General features: G+C 40.0%; 1 protein-coding gene and 1 long non-coding RNA gene across 2 annotated transcripts in view; one reads left to right on the forward strand and one right to left on the reverse strand.

The window, feature by feature from the left end:
- Positions 1-3: 3 nt before the first annotated feature.
- Positions 4-7,122, forward strand: LOC122332542. The gene is made up of 3 exons (XR_006248499.1): positions 4-822; positions 1,040-1,150; positions 6,018-7,122. It is a non-coding gene; the product is annotated as an uncharacterized LOC122332542 (long non-coding RNA).
- ntng2b (netrin g2b) overlaps positions 3,722-18,796 on the reverse strand; it is a 63,798-nt gene continuing 48,723 nt past the window's right edge. Inside the window, 4 exon segments of the mRNA XM_043229860.1 lie at positions 3,722-4,897; positions 7,144-7,197; positions 7,200-7,277; positions 9,791-9,958. Coding sequence (XP_043085795.1) covers positions 4,680-4,897; positions 7,144-7,197; positions 7,200-7,277; positions 9,791-9,958 — 518 coding nt within the window. The 3' untranslated portion in view covers positions 3,722-4,679.

The raw sequence follows: 18,796 nt of genomic DNA on the forward strand, positions 1-18,796 counted from the left end.
AACTGCACTTTCCAAAGCAGTCGGACTTAATAAAAATGTTTTTATGTTGAGTCTGTATAGTTTTCCTCTTATTTAAATGTAACATTGATTTAATGCTTTTTGCAGGGATGTATAAATGTGTTTTGCTTGACTGTAGTGCTGTTTGCGTTTCACTGGTTGTTTTTATACTGACTTTTAACATTCTGGATTATTGGATAACCTACTGGATTATTATTATTGATTTTGGCCGACTGTTAGAATAATTTCAGGTAACTTCAATTAGGCACTGTTATTTGGGAGGACATCGAGGTCATGAACAGAACTAGAATATTGCTTAACATTTTTAATTTCAAGTCTAAAATGTCCTGTTGTGAATGAGAGTTAAGTTTGAAATTGTACAGTAGAAGTTTACAAGCCAGTGACTGAGAGATCGACCTCCTTCAGTGGACTTTCTTTTTCCTCCTGAGTTTTATCTTGCATGACCAGTTTTACAAAAGTGTAGGACGAGGACTTTGTTTTGTATAGATGCACTTTTTGTAGACCGGAAATAATAATAAAAAGGGTTACTTTTATTTACTGCACAAATTGATTTTGCAGGTGTGACACTTATTCTTGATACACCACATTTTAGTGACGCGAGTGATCTATTAAACCGTATCATCATTATTTAAAATGTATACAAGCACCTTGAACTGGGTGAATACCATGGTACGTGCATGTTAATCAATACCCCTGTATATCTTCACACGATGTCACCAGATGTACCATGCTGCACCCTTAAGGCCTGTCTTCTTGACCACGTCCAGCTGCAGCGAAGACGTGGCGCGGGTCATCATGCACCAGGTAACATTCGCAGACGGGGAGTGTTGCACAGGGATATTAAGATGGGAAACATCCTCATCAACCCGCACACGCTCAGACTCAAACTGATCGACTTTGACACTTGACTAAGTGATGAGTTGAGGGCCGTTTACAGAAGACTCTGATTTTTGTGTTTCATGCATGATAATGAATATCTAGTTAACATTCAGTGTTAATGGGAACAAAATCTCTTCTCCAGGGACAAGAGAGTACTGCCCTCCTGAATACCTGATGAGCGGCCAGTACCACGGGGAACCAGTCTTTTCCCAAAGATACGTGAACACCTGGGCCAAAGATGGCTGATCAAAAGGTGAGTCTTCAGTTCAGCGGGAGACCATTATAAATCCGAAGCATACAAAATAGAATTCAATGCAAATTTGAGGTTATAATCAGACATCTCTCTCTTTTTTTCTGCGCAGAATGCACAGAAAATTATTTGTCGCTGTCTGCAGCTTGACCCGAAGCAGAGGGTCATTCAAAGATAGATATAATAGAATGACAAGATAAAGTAGATAGAGATAAGAGACATAAGATAGAATAGACGTGATATAGACATATAAGATACTGTAGAGTGCTTTGATGCAACCTGTGTTGTTAAAAGTGCTATATAAATAAAAATGATTGATTGATAAGATAAAGATATAAGGTAGACAGAGATAAGCATAAGATAGGATAAATATAAGTTAGACATATAGGACAAGATAAAATTAGATAGGCTAGACATGTAGACAAGATACTATTAGACCGATTGAAAATTAAAATATAAAAAAACCCCAAAATAAATATTTATCACTTTCAGATGCTGGATAACATTATTCTCAGTTCTTAAGGATATTGTAGAGTACACAAACACATATGTGATCGCATAATTTGTGTGAATTTTGTTCAGTTTAACTTGTTATGCTGATTTTATAATTGAGAAAATATTTAGAAAAACACAAACCAGTAAGATTTAACAGCTCAGTCTTTTGGACTGCATTTTCTCTTTCCCAATTAAATGACATAATTTTATATTATATTTTGTAAAACAACAGTATGTTTTATGCTTAGCTTTAAAAATCACTTTAAATGCACACTTTCCAAAGAGAAGCGTGAATAAGAAGACATGAATGGTCAGTGATAGTCAGCATAGGGAAGTGCCTGACGCTTATCTTCATATTTTATCCCTAATTCTGTTCGTTGGTCACTCATGCTATATAACGACTTACACGATTAAGCTGAGAGTCAAAAACTTTTTTGCATATTTGTATACATTTATAGAAAAGGACCCCAGATCTGCATGTTTTTATGTGATTTGTCTTCTTTGAATGTTTGCAGAAAGTATATGTTTGTCACCTGCACAGCTTTGAATCTAATTAAGACAGCCTGAGATGGGACTTGAGGGTAGTAGTAGCAGCAGTAGTGAAATGCTCAGCGTCTGTTCCCCCACTAGGGGGTGCAGTGTTTATAGGTTTACACAAGCCTGCCTCGCTCCAGTTTTAGGGCCGAGCAACTGTACCTTATACTCCCTAAAACAGGGCTGTGAAGCTCCACATGATGTGTGGCCAAAAAGGGCGGAGGAACCTTTCGGGATTTACCTTTTAAAGTTAGATGAACCTTTCGAGACTCAAATTGCAGCAGTTCATTATTTTTTACATTTACCTACGCTTGCCATAAGCCTATTTTAAATGGTGTGCGCTAATATGTGTGCATGTTAAATAAGGCCACCCTCGTTTCCACCGTCACCTCGTTTGAGCGCACTTTATAATTCCAATCATGTTTCTATCTAAAGGTGGCGAGAATGAAGCGTTTGACTCATGAAGACCCTTGACGTATCCTCTCTGTGTGCGCTATTGATATTCTGAAGCTAATCAATGGCCGCTGACTAAGGTGAAAGCTTGATCCTCTCAGGTGCGGGACGCTCTGCTGCTGTGACGTGACGCAGCATTTTTTCTCTCGTCAGAAAGATGCCGGGTCAGCAAGGCCTGCAATCTTGCTTTTGTTGTAATTTTACATTATTGGAGCAGCGTCCTGTTTGCCGTCTCACCGGCTCGGGTGTCATTTCCAGATATTTCATAAAGCCGGTGACCGCATAGACCAAAGTAAATATAAAGCTCTCACTGGGTTCCTCTACGACTGTTATATAAGAGCCAGCGGAAGATCTGATTGGGTCACTCGTGCCATGCTGTCTTAATATAGTGGATGAAATAACTCTAAATGTTTAGACAGAAATCCTATGAGGTTGATCTTGCAGTCACAATATGACAAAGAAATGAATTTAAGTGCATGCTGCAATGTCCGTCGTTGACCATTCTTTACTAATTTGTAAAATGATAAAGCCCTTTTCATATGCATTGCAGAAAACGTGTTTTCTTGGAAATATTGGCTTTGTTCGTTATAAGACTGCTTAATATACTGGAACTACATAATAAACTCAATGGAAATCAAGTTAACCTATTAGCTTTTAAGTGCTGCACTCATTTCTAAACAAAACGTATTACTGATTGTTTAATTTGTTACAGGTTTTTGCTTTTTCTCCAATATCTCTTTCTATACTCTCAATCGTTTTTGTAAAATGCTTTTAACTAACAAAAGCCATTTCGTCCAATAGGAAGAGACGTCATTTTGGAGGGAAAACAAAAGCACAAACAATGAAATCATGCCAATATTGTAGGACAACATTAATGCACATCTTCTTTTTTGCCGTTACTAATAATCATTTAAAGTTTTTACCTCCCCTTTTACAGTACTATGTGTTACATTACAGCTCACGCATGTTTCTATCTTAAACCTCATTGTTCTAAAATCGAAATGCGTCTGAATTATGCTTCAACGGTGCGTTTGCAAAGTCCTGAAATGTGATTGCCGAAGAAATGATCCACACAGAAACGACTCGCACACGGACAAGTAACAGTCACATTTACTGTAATGTTTACAGTGTCATAAAATTTCATTCAGTTCTTTAAGTTTTGTAAATCTGTTCACCGTAAAGTGTAATAAACCCCATCCCGTACATTTCAGTAGAGTTCTCCATCTAACAAATAAATTCTGCTTGGTACATTTAGTGCTTAAACTGATCCTCTGTAATACCTGACATGGTGTAAACTCTACTTTATAGACTCTCGTACTATAGTGTGCCGTAAAGTTTACAGTGTAATCAAACCTTTCGCCTCTTATATAGATCCAAAACAAAAATATTCTCTACCAAAAATAGTCAAATAATGTGGGTTTATAATAATTCCATTCGATTAGATATCTTCTTTTGCGAGTTGAATAGCGTGTTCGTGTCCTGAATACTTCGTAAATATCAACGATCTCTAACTGTGGCGACAGACATTCCTATAACATCCAGCAGTACAGTGCCTAAAATCTTAATAAGTCATGATATGACAAATATCACAATAATATCGTAGTCTTTGCTTTTTAGCGAATAACAGTGAGCGCTCGTTACATACATCTGAACGGTAAAAACTGCAGCAAAGGAGTGTTAAAAAACAAAAGAAAACGTGAAGCCGGACCTTTCCTGACAACATCGTACAGACTCCGATCGCTGTGAGGACACGCCCCCTACGTTGACCAATCAGAGTGAAGGAAGTGCGGTTCGTATTACATTTTGCAGCTATTGCACAAGAAGCTCACTTCCTGTTGATACTGAGTGTGTGTGGTGTGTGTGTGTTTTTGGTATTATTCGTCCTCAGCGTACACGTGAGGCGCGCATCTTGAGTTCCGTTGAGTTCCAGCTCTCCCAGAGTCTTTGTTTCTCGTTCTTGTTGTCCTGCAGGGCGATCTGCACCCTGTAGAGGGCGATGCTGAGCACCTGGCCCTCTCCGGGGCCCCGCTGGTGGAGAAGCGGGGGTCTCTCAGGAGGCGGCGGAGCCCAGAAGGGTGGCGAGGAGCGGGCAGAGCACAAGCGCCAGGCTCAGCGTGAGCGCGCTGGCACCGTTGCACTTTTTGCCTCCGTCGCAGCGCGACTGTTGGCACAGAACACCCTTAAAGTCGGGCGGACAGCTACAGCGCTGATTCTGAACGCACGTCCCCCCGTTCTGGCACAAGAGTAACTCATCGTCACACACGTTCGCTGTGGAGAAAAAGTTACGTACAAGTTATCTTGTAATGCAGTTTTCCAAAAAATATGTAGCAGCACAATTGTTTTCAACATTGATAATATTCGGAAATCTTTCTTGAGCAACAAATCAGCATATTGGAGTATTCAGCTTTGATCAAAGAAATAAATGACATTTATTCTCAGAACTAGTTCAAAATCTAAATTATTGCAAACGTTTGTGTAACCTCACGCACACACGGAGCCATCATCGTTTGCTCAGTGCCTTGAATCTGTGTCATATTTAACATGGGCGTCTGGTTTCATTAAAAAGCCACTATGGGTCACAGAAGTCTGGGTACTAATGAGACCAGGTGCTGCACACGTGACCCCAAACTGTCTCAGCAGTGAACAATGAGTGTGTGTGTGTGTGAAAGAAAGGACAGAAAATGATAAAGAGGATGACTATGGTTCAGAATAGCATACTATCATATACTTTTTCTGCAGTGTACACTATGCGTGCATTAGCTGGATGACCTACTACTGCATTACACTGCACTGAGCTCTGTATCCCATGGTGCAACACGTTTGACTTGACCTCCCATTTCCACAGTTAAGAAATTTAAAAGAAAGTTAAGTTAATGGAAAGTACATTTGTCACTTTTTTTTTTTTTTTTTTTGATGTTATAAGATTTTAGCGAATTTCCCAGTGAAAAACTCCATTACCCATGATTCCACAGCTACATCTCCACCAATCAGTGAATTGCAACAAGCAAACTGGTGAAAGGCATAACAACCAGTGTCCATCTACTCTCATGAAAATACTTGTGTGTGGTGTGTTGTGTATAATACAGATAATTAATTAAGCTTTGCCGTTCCTAAAATAACCCAGGAAAAGACTGTGTATGTGAAGGGTTAAACGGTAATCTTTTACTTTACTTTAATACAAAAGGTTCTGAAAGACCTGCCTGAACTATGTAAAAACGTAGTCCATTAACCAAACGGTTCATCCTTTGCGTTCGCGAGAGCCAGTAAATACTTGCTGCATGCAGATCCACTTAACCCAAGAACAAAACAAATCTATTTGAAGAAAGGGACTAATCCAGCTCCGGAAGTGTGTCCCTAATGGGTTCTCCTCTGTTTTCCCTTCTCACAGCGCTGGCGGTTCTGGCCATGGGCCTGTTTCATCTTAAAGATGGATCACGGGGAAAACGCTGTGCGTAGGGCTTTCCACATCACCATGGGAATCCAGGTACAAGTGTGATCATTACCCCACAAACCAGTTTCCAATGAACAAGGGCTGCTTGGAATCTGCATGGCAGCGCATCATTTAAATACACAAATAGCCAAACGCATTAGACACCAGTAATGCGCTGGTTTGATGTGCGGTAAATATCTAACGCATCCTGATAAGGGGTCCGACTCCTGTCACATCGATCGAATACCGCCCTCTTCGTTGTGAGACCACGCCCCTTTTTTTCTGCTTCACAACTTGAATCAGAAACTGCACGTTTTTTCAAACTTTTCAAAAATGTGACATTGCTGGTAAATAGCGTGGCTACGCATTTTAGGCAATCGCAATAATCCACAACACTCCATCGGTTGCCATTTTCATGACATGAACTAATCCAGCGAGAAAGTTCATCCACTGTTGTCCAAAGTGCTGGACCTATTCATATTTCTCCCCTGATTCAGACGAGATTACTTTCTCGCTGGAGAAAGCAAGACTTGTATTTAAGACAGAAGGAACGGTTTCCGGTTAAAAACATATTAAAGATGCACGTGTTTCTTACAAACACACCGCTTTTGGCTTCACAAGACTGGACTGGTGTGGAGCACTTATGGATTATTGTGATATTTTCTTTCATCAGCTGTTTGGACTCTCATTCTGACGGCACCCATTCACTGCAGAAGATCCGTTGATAAGCCAGTGATGGAGTGCTTCATTTCTCTAAACTTCATGGCCTGAAGGTCAGCCTATTTAAATTTCTGGGTGAAGTATTCCTATGCTTTAATTCCACTGTGTAAAAACGTATGACTTCAAGCTAGAACTAGTAATTATATGGTTTACACTGTAACTTTTATTTCGAAAGGCTTTTGGAAACAAAGGCGTTGTAAAAGGCTGAGCCAATTAATTTTCTGAAATTGAGTGAAAACTTGAAATCGGCCGTGGAGAATGGAGAGGCGATTGCACGCTTTGACATTGATTTGTTAATTAGATTGGAGAGTTGAGCGAAGTCTGATTAGGAAGTGGTTAATGAACCTGGGAGGGAGGTACTTACGAAAACAGCCCTGTTTCCAATAGTAACCGGGGAGACAGTCGTCACATTTGACTCGGTAGTGCCCTCTTTACACTGACAGAAACCGGTGCCATTACAGCGGTCGTGCAACGAGCCCATCGTATTACAGTTACACTCTGAAAACAAAGAGAGAGAAAACGTTAGGGGGGAAAAGGGTGAAGTTTTAAAACATTACATGTGCCAAAAAGGCTCATTGGCAGTTTGCATGCATTAATGCACAAGTGTTTTGTGGTTGGAAAAAATAAGCGCGCTATTTGTTTATATTGAAAAGTGGACGACTAATGTGGATTTTTTCGATGGCCGATATCTTAGAGAACAGGGTGGCCAATGAACAGTACGGCAGTAAACTAAAAAATGAAGAATAGCAGTTCTGTGCGTTCAGACGCTGGTGTTATAGTGCTGTAAAAATCAAAATCCCAAATATCGGCCGATATATCGGTCGACCATCTAATAGTTATCTATAGTTATAAGCTGTGTTCAATCTATTTTGGAAAGATTGTATTTATAAGTCGAGTTAATCTTGATTAACAATAGGAAACACATTAAAATTTCTTTCGACTTAAAAGAAAACTGCTATAAATCATTATAAATTGTAATTGCGCATGTTGATGGTGTAGTTTAGTTTTTATGCATTTTGTGAACTGCTAACAAAAAATGAAGGCTTAACCGAACTCCCTTTCCCTTCTCTTTGGTTATTTAGCTGGGTATAGGAGTGCTGCAGGGATGTTTTTTTGTAGGCCGAAACCCACACTTTAGCTCTTCCAGTTCAATCATTATGAAATGAGTGTGTTTTGCGTAAGGTGGCGTGGTCAACGCAAATGCAGAGCTTAGCTTTTTTCTTTTGCCGCTTGTATTTAGGTTTCAAAATGTTTGAAATTGCATTAGTTTGCGAAGTCGGGTTTTCCGCTGGGCTTAAACAGGTCTTAATTCTGCCCTTCCTCAAATTAAGGCCCGAAAAGCCTTAAAACATGATGAAGTTTTGCCAAGAAAAGAAAGAAAATACAATTATAAACATCCTTAAATCAAGATTTGCGTTCTCCAATGCATTTTCTTTTATTGGTTTTTGTCGAAAGTACCTGGATGGTGCTAAATTTGGTAATCTGTAATTCTGTACTTCTGTACAGTACTTTACGCTGTTTAAAAATCGAATGTATTGCATCACTTTTATAGCGCGAGTTAGCTGCAAATTTCATATTTTTAGAAACTGTCCATGGATATTTTTATGCCCCTCACTATTTTGCATTGGGCTGCCGCCAACTGCATTATAATGAATTACTGCACTTCCGTGAGAACTCCTGAAAATAGACCCCGTAAGCTCAGTGGTATCGTGAGCTCAGGGTGAGGTAAATGTTCTCCTCGTGTTGACCCTGTGCCATGTTGGCACCTGGCACACACCCGATGAGGGCGAGCTCATTTGTGCTGACTTCACAGCACGCTTTCATTTACCCCGCGCCCTGCCTCCTCGTGCGGCAGATGGACTCCCTTCTCCATCCTGGTACTCTCAGCGTCGCGCTGATTTAAGAGCTGTCACATCCGGGGGTTATTTCTGGAAGTTTATTTGAGGACCGCTGGGAATCTCTAATATGACGCTCCCAGGATGATAATGTTGCAGTTTAACTTTGCTGACCGTGGCGTCCGGCGCGGTTTTATTTCATCTTGCATTTTTTCTCTCTTTCTCCCTTTATTCAGTTGTCGGTGTATAACTTTCTCCCGATTGCATCCTTAGTATTATTCTCCAAGTACGTCTCCTTTAGGTTTATTTGAATGCAGGCGCTCTTTAAAGATTAACATTCCTAATCTGAGACATTTTTTGCTGAATTGCTTTTAGTATCTAAAACTGACAAAATGAATCAGCCACCAAAGACTGCCCTCCTCAGTTTTACAGCCTTAGTGGATGCACTAAATATTGCAATTTTGTGTGTTTTAATTGTAAATATTTAATTTCATCACTCTGCAGTAATTAGCGTTAAATAAGTGCAACATTGAATTATATTAAAGTAATGCACAACGGCTTATAAAAGGGCTCAATGATAATCAGTTTGCACAAAAAAGTGGCTTAAACTTTTAGAGATACCATGTTTCCGAACATAGACATGGTTTCAAAAACAATTAAACTCAATTGTTTCGTGATAATATACTGGATATTAACATACACAATAACAACACTTTAACAAAACTTTTGTGCCCTATGAAATCTGCTGTCATTTTCCCAAATGTACTGTTTTTCATTTATATGTTTTTCTGGAGTATGTTTTAATGGTAAAGGTATGTCTAATTAATTGTAACAATTTATTAATTTATTAAAAATGACAAATGTACGGTAGTTTTTTCAATGATTTTATTTATATAAGAAAATCTGTATATATTTTACATTTGGAAACAACCAAAAAACATGTTATTTCTTTGGGAAGTACTATGTTTCTGTCCTATTTCTTCAAGTTAAAATGGACTTTTATTTTGACAAGTTGCATTGAAGACCTTTTTTAATTAGTTGGACCCGTGACCTTGATGTTGCTAATGCCGTTCATGCTGCTTGAGGTAAAGGATTGCTCGAGCCAGCGATTTGATTTAATATATTTTGCACAACATTTGCACTCTTTTCAGATATAAGCCACAGGCCGTTACTCACCGATACACACATTCTCATCATCAGGCTCTGCGGAGGTGTTTTTGTAGAAGCCCATGCGACAGTGTTCGCAGTTCTGACCACGCGTGTTGTGTTTGCAGCTCACACACGTTACTATGTTCAGGAAGTCGATGTAACTGCAGCGGTTCGAGTGTCCGTTACATTCACAATCTGACAACGAGATAGAAACGTCATCTTAAACGCGTTCCACATTAAAGTACAGAAGCGTTAAGTGAGAGAAAAGAGTTCCTGGTTTTTGAGATAATGAGATGAAATGGCGTGTGACATCATAACCTGGATGATTTGGTTTGGCTGCTTGGTTTAAATGTTCTGGGTGGACTTGGAAGTTTTGTGTTGTGAATGCTGGAGTATGACATTCAGACTACATCAATCTCAATGCTGAATCAATGAAGAGCTATTGACTTTTTTTTTGCTTCACTTTGTGTCTTTCCTGCTGCGCCCAAAGTATTGACGGCTGGAATGAAGATGTGTGTGTGGGGGTGTTTGTGTGCGTTGCTGACAGGGCGATATCTCACACACTCTTACGGGAGTCTTTCCCACACCTCGTGCACGTGTGTGTGTGTGTGTGTGTGTGTGTGTGTGTGTGTGCGTTTGTAAGTGTTGCATGCATGCGTGTGCTCCGGGGATGTTGGGAAATCTGATGACAGATGTTTTTCTAAAACAGCTGTTTCTCCTTCTTCTGAAGCAGATCTTTTTTGTCAAACTGCTGGGTTTCTCCCAGTTCCCATTCACACCTGTCCTGTATCTTTCTCTCATGTCTGTCTCTTTCCGTCACTCACAACAAATCATTGTCTAGTGCACCAGTGAACCACATTCAGCGTTGCTGCTTTTTGAGAATCTGACCCGATGCCTGCCAAGCGTTACATGCCACTTTGACCTCCATGTGACAGATATGAGGTTCTAGTAAATGGAGGTATACAAAGCAATATGTACTTTTTGAAAGAAAGTACTACTTTTGTTATGCAAGGATGCATGCAATCGATCAAAATTGACACTAAAGACTTTTAGAAAGTTACAAAAAATTTCTATTTTAAATAAATTCGGTTCCTTTAAACAGATAACCATTTAGACATAATGTTGCAATTGCAGTTAGAGCACAATTAAAGGCACAACTGTAATGGTATTTAATATACAAGTAAACTTGTACAAATGCATATTAACCAGACCATTTAATCAGCTTCACAAATTCTTATCTATTTAAGAATTTTTTTTATCAGTTTAGACGTGTCTTTCAAATATTTATGTGCACTTTAAAAGCTAGAGAACGAGAACGGAGTACAGAGCCTGTCTCAGCACATAGGAACAGGCAAATCAATGAAATATAAATGAGAGCTACACACACACACACACACACACACACAAGCTGATCACAACACACTTACCTTATATATCACACATAATAGAGAGAAGCAGGGATGAAGGGATTAATGAGAGTTAGAACGCTGGAGACAGGGAGTGACATGCTGAGAAACGTCAAACTCAGCGAGTCTATTTTACTCTCAGCATCACGTGTTCTAGAACTTTCTAAAGTCCTAGCCATTAATTCACATCTCGACTGAAACGTGTTCTAGAACTCCAGTTACCTGTACCTCTGTTGAACTAAAGCCCAATTATAGACCTTAGCGAGTTCGACGGCATATTGAAGACAAGGCCCTAGATCACAGATCATTTTCACAACTTTCAAAGCTTTTTTGTGGAGATTTATATCTACTGAAAGTCTTTCGTGAAGATGTTTGTTCAGTTGGCGATCGTTATGTTGTTAAACAAAAGCGCAATCAATTGACCTATTGGTAAGCCCCTCCCCACGAAAGCAGATGAGCCAATGGCAGTTGAGCATTAATTGCACGGAGAGTGGAACTCGGACATCTATAGGTTTCACCGTCATAGAGAAACAATGGAAGACCCGAAGATTGCATCATATTTTTGGGGGTTTATGCCTCAAAAAAGGACAAACAATGTGTCTGTAAACCCTCGCTTCCAGTTATCTACCGTATTCATTTATACATATTTTACAAATAACTTCAATGGAGTATTTCATTCCCATTTAGTGGACGTCTTTGTCCAAAAATGGACAAGGTTTTCACACTGCAGCTCTCATGGTAAAACAGTGAGCGGTAGCAACAGTAACTAAGGTAGGCCTTGTTTTCATTCCTGTCAAAAACTAAATATGTGTATATAATATAGCTCCTTTACGCCACTGGCGTTTCATTTTCGATTCTTAACACAAAGAACTTTTCCATTCCCAGCCTCTCACCTCACTGAATTTTGATCTGTCTTGTTACAATAAAGGCAAAAAAATGAATAAAATATGATGATACCCTAAATAGGGTCTATTGAAAAATTCTGCACCGTGTTCTAAAACTAAATTGTGGCAGCATGAACTTTCTGCAGTATCAGTGAAAGTGTCTGCTAAATGAAAAAATAAATAAATTCAGAAACATTGTAGCATTCGAAGTAGAACTGTTTAGTTACTTCTAAACAACTTGCGGTTCCACACAACTCATTTTTACAGTTCTAGAGACTAAAACAGCTTAGTGTTTCAATTGAATGAATTCTAGAAGCCATTTGAGTCGAAGGTTTTCTATCTAGAACATTCCCTACTTCTACCTTTTCTCATTTTAATTTATTTCTTACCTTTGAAGTCATCATATATGATGCCTTTCAGCTGTACAGTCTGTTGCCCTCCAGACAGTAAGAACTTCAGAAGAGCTTCAGAGAATGAAAAGTCTTATATGATATGTTCTTCTAGAAAACTACTAGGACAAGCAAAGCAAATCTAGTCTACGACAAGCAAATCTCCAGCTATCCATCCACGTTTAAGGGAGGGGAACAGAATTATTGTTTAAGACATTTAACACCTACAAAAAAATAACTATCAACTAAGTACACTATAATATGTACTGTATGTACAGGCTAAAATGGCAGACTACAGAAGCTAATGCAGCTCCTTCCTAATGTGGATTCTAAGAACTATTATGCATATGTATTGTTACAATGTGCTCTAAGTTGACCTCACACCATGGGTACCTTTTTTATTCTCTTCATCTTCTCTCTCCCACTTATGAATGGGTTTTACCTCAGCTTCTCCTTTACCGTGCTCTTCTGAGTGTTTGTGTGGGTCTAGATGAGCAAAGATAAGAACTGAGCAATCGACAGGTATGTACTACATTCTGTACTACAGACCGTTTGAATCTCAGCTGAGCCATACCTCCAACAGCTGTGTGTTTGTGAGACCCTTCCTCCTCTTCTTTTGCCTTTTCTGACTCTTTTGGTATTACATCCTCATGTTTTTGTCCCGAGATGTGATGCTTTGATTCATGTGGCATGTGTACTGATGAAACGGTCTCTACTTTTGACAGGACAGATCCATGCATTGTCTCTCTCTCTGGTACTGGTTTATGAGACCCCCTTTTTGGCTGTGTTGGTATGTGTCCATGAGATTCTAATATAGATTCATGAGGTTTCACTACTGGCTCATGAGGTTTATGCATCGCCTCATGATGATGAACAATTGGCTCATGAGGTTTATGCATTGTCTCATGATGATGTACAATTGGCTCATGAGCTTTCACTACAGTCTCATAAGGTTTATGCATTGTCTCATGATGATGTACAATTGGCTCATGAGATTTCACTACTGGCTCATGAGGTTTATGCATCGACTCCTGAACTTTCACTACTGGCTCATGAGGTTTATGCATCGACTCCTGAACTTTCACTACTGGCTCATGAGGTTTATGCATCGACTCCTGAACTTTCACTACTGGCTCATGAGGTTTATGCATTGCCTCATGATGATGTACACTTGACTCAGGGGGTTTATGCATTGTCTCATGATGATGTACAATTGGCTCATGAGATTTCACTACTGGCTCATGGGGTTTATGCATCGACTCGTGAACTTTCACTACTGGCTCATGAGGTTTATGCATCGCCTCATGATGATGTACAATTGGCTCATGAGGTTTATGCATTGTCTCATGATGATGTACTGTTGGCTCATGAGATTTCACTACTGACTCATGGGGTTTAGGCATTGACTCATGAACTTTCACTACTGACTCATGAGGTTTAGGCATTGACTCATGAACTTTCACTACTGGCTCATGAGGTTTATGCATCGACTCTGAACTTTCACTACTGGCTCATGAGGTTTATGCATCGACTCCTGAACTTTCACTACTGGCTCATGATTGGTTTATGCATTGTCTCATGATGATGTACTGTTGGCTCATGAGCTTTTACTACTGGCTCATGTGGTTTATGCATTACCTCATGAGGATGTACAATTGGCTCATGAGGTTTATGCATTGTCTCATGATGATGTACTGTTGGCTCATGAGGTTTACTGATCATGCATTGTAGGCATTGACTCATGAACTTTCACTATTGGCTCATGAGGTTTTATGCATTCCACCATGATGATGTACTATTGACTCATGAACTTTCACTACTGGCTCATGAGGATTATGCATCGTTGGCTCATGAGCTTTTACTACTGGCTCATGTGGTTTATACATTACCTCATGAGGATGTACAATTGGCTCATGAGGTTTATGCATTGTCTCATGATGATGTACAATTGGCTCATGAGGTTTATGCATTGTCTCATGATGATGTACAATTGGCTCATGAGGTTTATGCAATGGCTCAATATGATGTACTGTTGGCTCATGGGGTTTATGCATTGTCTCATGGGTTTCCACTATTGGATCATGAGGTTTATGCATTCCACCATGATGATGTACTATTGGCTCATTAACTTTCACTACTGGCTCATGAGGTTTATGCATTGTCTCATGGGTTTCAACTACTGGCTCATGAGGTTTATGCATTGGCTCATGATGATGCACTATTGGCTCATGAGGTTTATGCATTCCCTCATGGGTTTCCACCATTGGCTCATGAGGTTTATGCATTGACTCATGATGATGCACTATTGGCTCATGAGGTTTATGCATTCCACCATGATGATGTACTATTGGCTCATTAGCTTTCACTACTGGCTCATGAGGTTTATGCATTCCACCATGATGATGTACTATTGGCTCATTAACTTTCACTACTGGCTCATGAGGTTTATGCATTGACTCATGATGATGCACTATTGGCTCATGAGCTTTATGCATTGCGCCATGATGATGTACTATTGGCTCATTAGCTTTCACTACTGGCTCATGAGGTTTATGCATTGCTTCATGGGTTTCCACCATTGGCTCATGAGGTTTATGCATTGCCCCATGGGTTTCCACCATTGGCTCATGATGATGTACTATTGGCTCATGAGGTTTATGCATTGTCTCATGATGATGTACTGTTGGCTCATGAGATTTCACTACTGACTCATGGGGTTTAGGCATTGACTCATGAACTTTCACTACTGGCTCATGAGGATTATGCATCGCCTCATGATGATGTACACTTGACTCAGGAGGTTTATGCATTGTCTCATGATGATGTACAATTGGCTCATGAGCTTTTACTACTGGCTCATGAGGTTTAGGCATTGCCTCATGGGTTCCCACTATTGGCTCACGAGGTTTATGCATTGGCTCATGATGATGCACAATTGGCTCATGAGGTTTATGCATTGCTCCATGATAATGTGCTATTGGCTCATGAGCTTTTACTCTTGACTCAGGAGGTTTAGGCATTGCCTCATGGCTTTCCACCATTGGCTCATGAGGTTTATGCATTGGCTCATGATGATGCACTATTGGCTCATAAGGATTATGCATTGCCTCGTGGGTTTCCACTATTGGCTCATGAGGTTTATGCATTGGCTCATTGTGTTTGACCATTGACTCATGAGGATTCACTATTGGGTCATGAGGTTTATGCATTGCCTCATGGTGACGTACCGTTGGCTCATGAGGTTTTACTATCGACTGATGGGGTTTATGCATTGAGTCATGGTGTTTTACTATTGGATCATGAGGACTCACTATTGGATCATGAGGTTTATGCACTGTCTCATGGTGACTTACTATTGGCTCATGAGGCACTGGCTCATGAAGTTTTACTAATGACTCATGAAGTTTATGCACTATTGGATCACGAGGCTTGTGCACTGCCTCATGATGATGTACTACTTGCTCATGAGTTTTTTGCACTAGCTCATGTGGATTTATTGTGAACTCATAAGGTTTATGCACTGGCTCATGAGGAACCACTACTGGGTCATGAGGTTTTGGCTCATGAGATCCTGGTACTGGCTTGTGAAGTTTTACTACTGGATCATGAGATTTTTGTATTGATTCATGTGATTTCTGTATTGGCTCATTAGATTCTGGTATTGAGTTATGAACCTGATATTTATGCATTGGCTCATGAAATTGTGATGTTGTCTTGACAGGCTCTGCAATTGACTCTGCAGATTCTGGCATTAGTCCAAAAGACTTTTCTTCATGCTTCCCAGTAATCCTCTCTTTCCTTCCAGAAATCATCTCACCCTTCCCAGAATCCTCTACTGAGGGTGGTGTAGGGAGTGCTTGGATGCAATCATTCAGATAATCACAAAACTGGTATGTACACACAAAGATATATAAGTTGTGCTTTACAAAGTGCTATTGAACACCAAGCAGACTAGAAAGAAATAACAAACTGTACATTTCTCAAAGGACTTTCACACTATAATCAATCACAATGATCTTAATCTATAGCAGCCATATACAAGACCTCTGTGGTCTCTACTACTTTTCATTATTAACCAAAGGTTAGAAAAAGGTCACCAAAACCACATCTACCCCAATACTACAAGTCTGACAAAACTTTGTTGGCTTAACAATACCTTCAATGGGACGATTCTTTATTTCTCTGTGGTGTGTCCTCTCTGTTTCAAAAGGAAGCATGTTTTGTTCTGGGTGCTTGGGTTGGTGATTATGTCTGTGAGGAACTGTAGTTTATCAAAAAGAAGAAAATGTCACTTAGGCATTACAGGGCTTTAAAAATCTTGCTATGTGTCAGAATGACATAACATCAACAAGAACCAATAAGAAGTCACATCTAAATAACTACTGTTGACTATTTATTTATGTGACATATAATTGTCCATAAAGACTGAAAGTCAGAAACTCCTTATATTCAGGTGTGCCAAATAGGCAGGTTTTCCTTTACATATAAAATGAGCCAAAACATTCCCATTAAAAAGATGCAAAAATAGAACTAGCAAAGTTAAGGAATGACCACTGGGCAGCAAAATGCTCACTGGGTCAGCAGAGTCAGAAAAAAACAGAAGTCACATGTTAACTGTGAAATAACGAAGAATTAAGGTAAAGAATTAGGTGAGAAAACATTAGGAACCATTTGGTTTTTAGTGCCACCATTTGTCAGAACTGCAACGTTCAGTTTGGAGTCTCCATTTGTCAAGTTTTCAGAGACTTTGCTTGGGTAAAAAATCACAAAAATGACCCTCACTTAATAAGAACAACATTCGGAAGTGTTGTGAAGTCCATTAAGACTGATTTCATAGGTTTTATGGACAGATAAGTTGTGAGTGACTCTGTTGTGAGGCTAGCATCACATCCTGTTGAACCACAGTTTGAACAACTAATCATCAGAGTCTGGAAGTAAGTTTCACATTAATCAATCTCTGCAAGACAGAAATGAGCTCCCAAAAATCTTTGTTGACTTTCAGCCTTCATGGACAACTATGTATCACTTATATATTATTAAATACAATATGATATACAATAAAATCAATAGTAGCTTGTATCTATACTTGAACCAGCATGAATGGTCATGTGACATGCGTTTTAGGTTATGTACTGTAAACCGAGATCGTTTATTGGTTTCATTTATGTATGTGCTTTCTTGATGTGATTCTTCATTCGAATCCAGTTACAAACTAAAGTGACTGCTCTTCTGCGTGATCTTCTATTTGTTCGCAAAGAATGTATGTATTACTTAAGCACATTAAAAGTGGCATATGATGCTAAACAGACAAACCAAACAGCAATTAATCTCAAACGACAGCACGGCGTTGTTAGAGGTACATAGACATTCCTGCGAGTAAACGACCATGCCGTAATTTCATCAACACACGTAGGCCGTATCCTGCTGGGAATCTCAAAGATCTCCACCTTTATTAAATCCATCCGAGGAGCTGCTCTGTCTCGCTTTATTCCCCCCTCCGTTTCTTCACGCCAGCTTGACGGTTTCAGATCTGAGCTAGAGCTGGAGTTCTCGTTCACTCGTTAAACGTCATGCAGTATTCATTCCTCGGGTGCGTATGTGTGCTTCGATCAATGCGCTTGTGTGTGTGTGTGTGTGTGTGTGTGTGTGCGCGGTGGTTCTTTGTTTTATATATATTCGCAGGCCGCCCTAATCCGCTTTGCACTGAAAGATGCAAAGTCACTCTATATTTTGACAGGGGAAAACACTGTCTAATTGAGCATTGATTTCCCACTGCGCGCACTGCTTTGGAGCCGTTACCCACAATCCTCTAGGGGTACGTTTGAGTAGATGACTTACTGGCAGCAGAGTCGCTGAGCTCTTGGCTTGGCTACAGTGCTTTGACTGCCAAAACAAGTGTTCGGAAGATGCTTCTATAGCATACTAACAACGCTAGCGCACACACACAAACTATTGCCCGTATCTTACCTTTGCTTTCTACGTGAACAGGCCCCTCCTCCAGGGGTGTGGCTTTGTGGGGCGTGTCCTCACTGAAAATATGAGGAGGGGGTGTGGCAGGGGGCGGGGCGTCCCTGGTGGTATAAAGTGCCTTAGGCTCTATTTCAGCTGGTGGGAAGTGGTGTTCAGGAGGGGCATCTAATGGGATTTGCGGGGTGAGTGTAATAGAAACGGGTTAGAGAAACCAGAGTCAGCATGGAATACACGCACACACACAAAGTGCTGAGCTTTACAAAACCGCTTGCATTTTAAATCTTCTAGTTTGCACATGGAGGGCGCTAGCGTCGACTGGAATCCCATTCTGCACTGCAGAGCCGGTTATGAATTCAATTCATGTTCAATCCGTGTATTAAAATA

Source organism: Puntigrus tetrazona, unplaced genomic scaffold (genome assembly GCF_018831695.1).
Source record: "Puntigrus tetrazona isolate hp1 unplaced genomic scaffold, ASM1883169v1 S000000116, whole genome shotgun sequence".
NCBI classification, from domain to species: domain Eukaryota; kingdom Metazoa; phylum Chordata; class Actinopteri; order Cypriniformes; family Cyprinidae; genus Puntigrus; species Puntigrus tetrazona.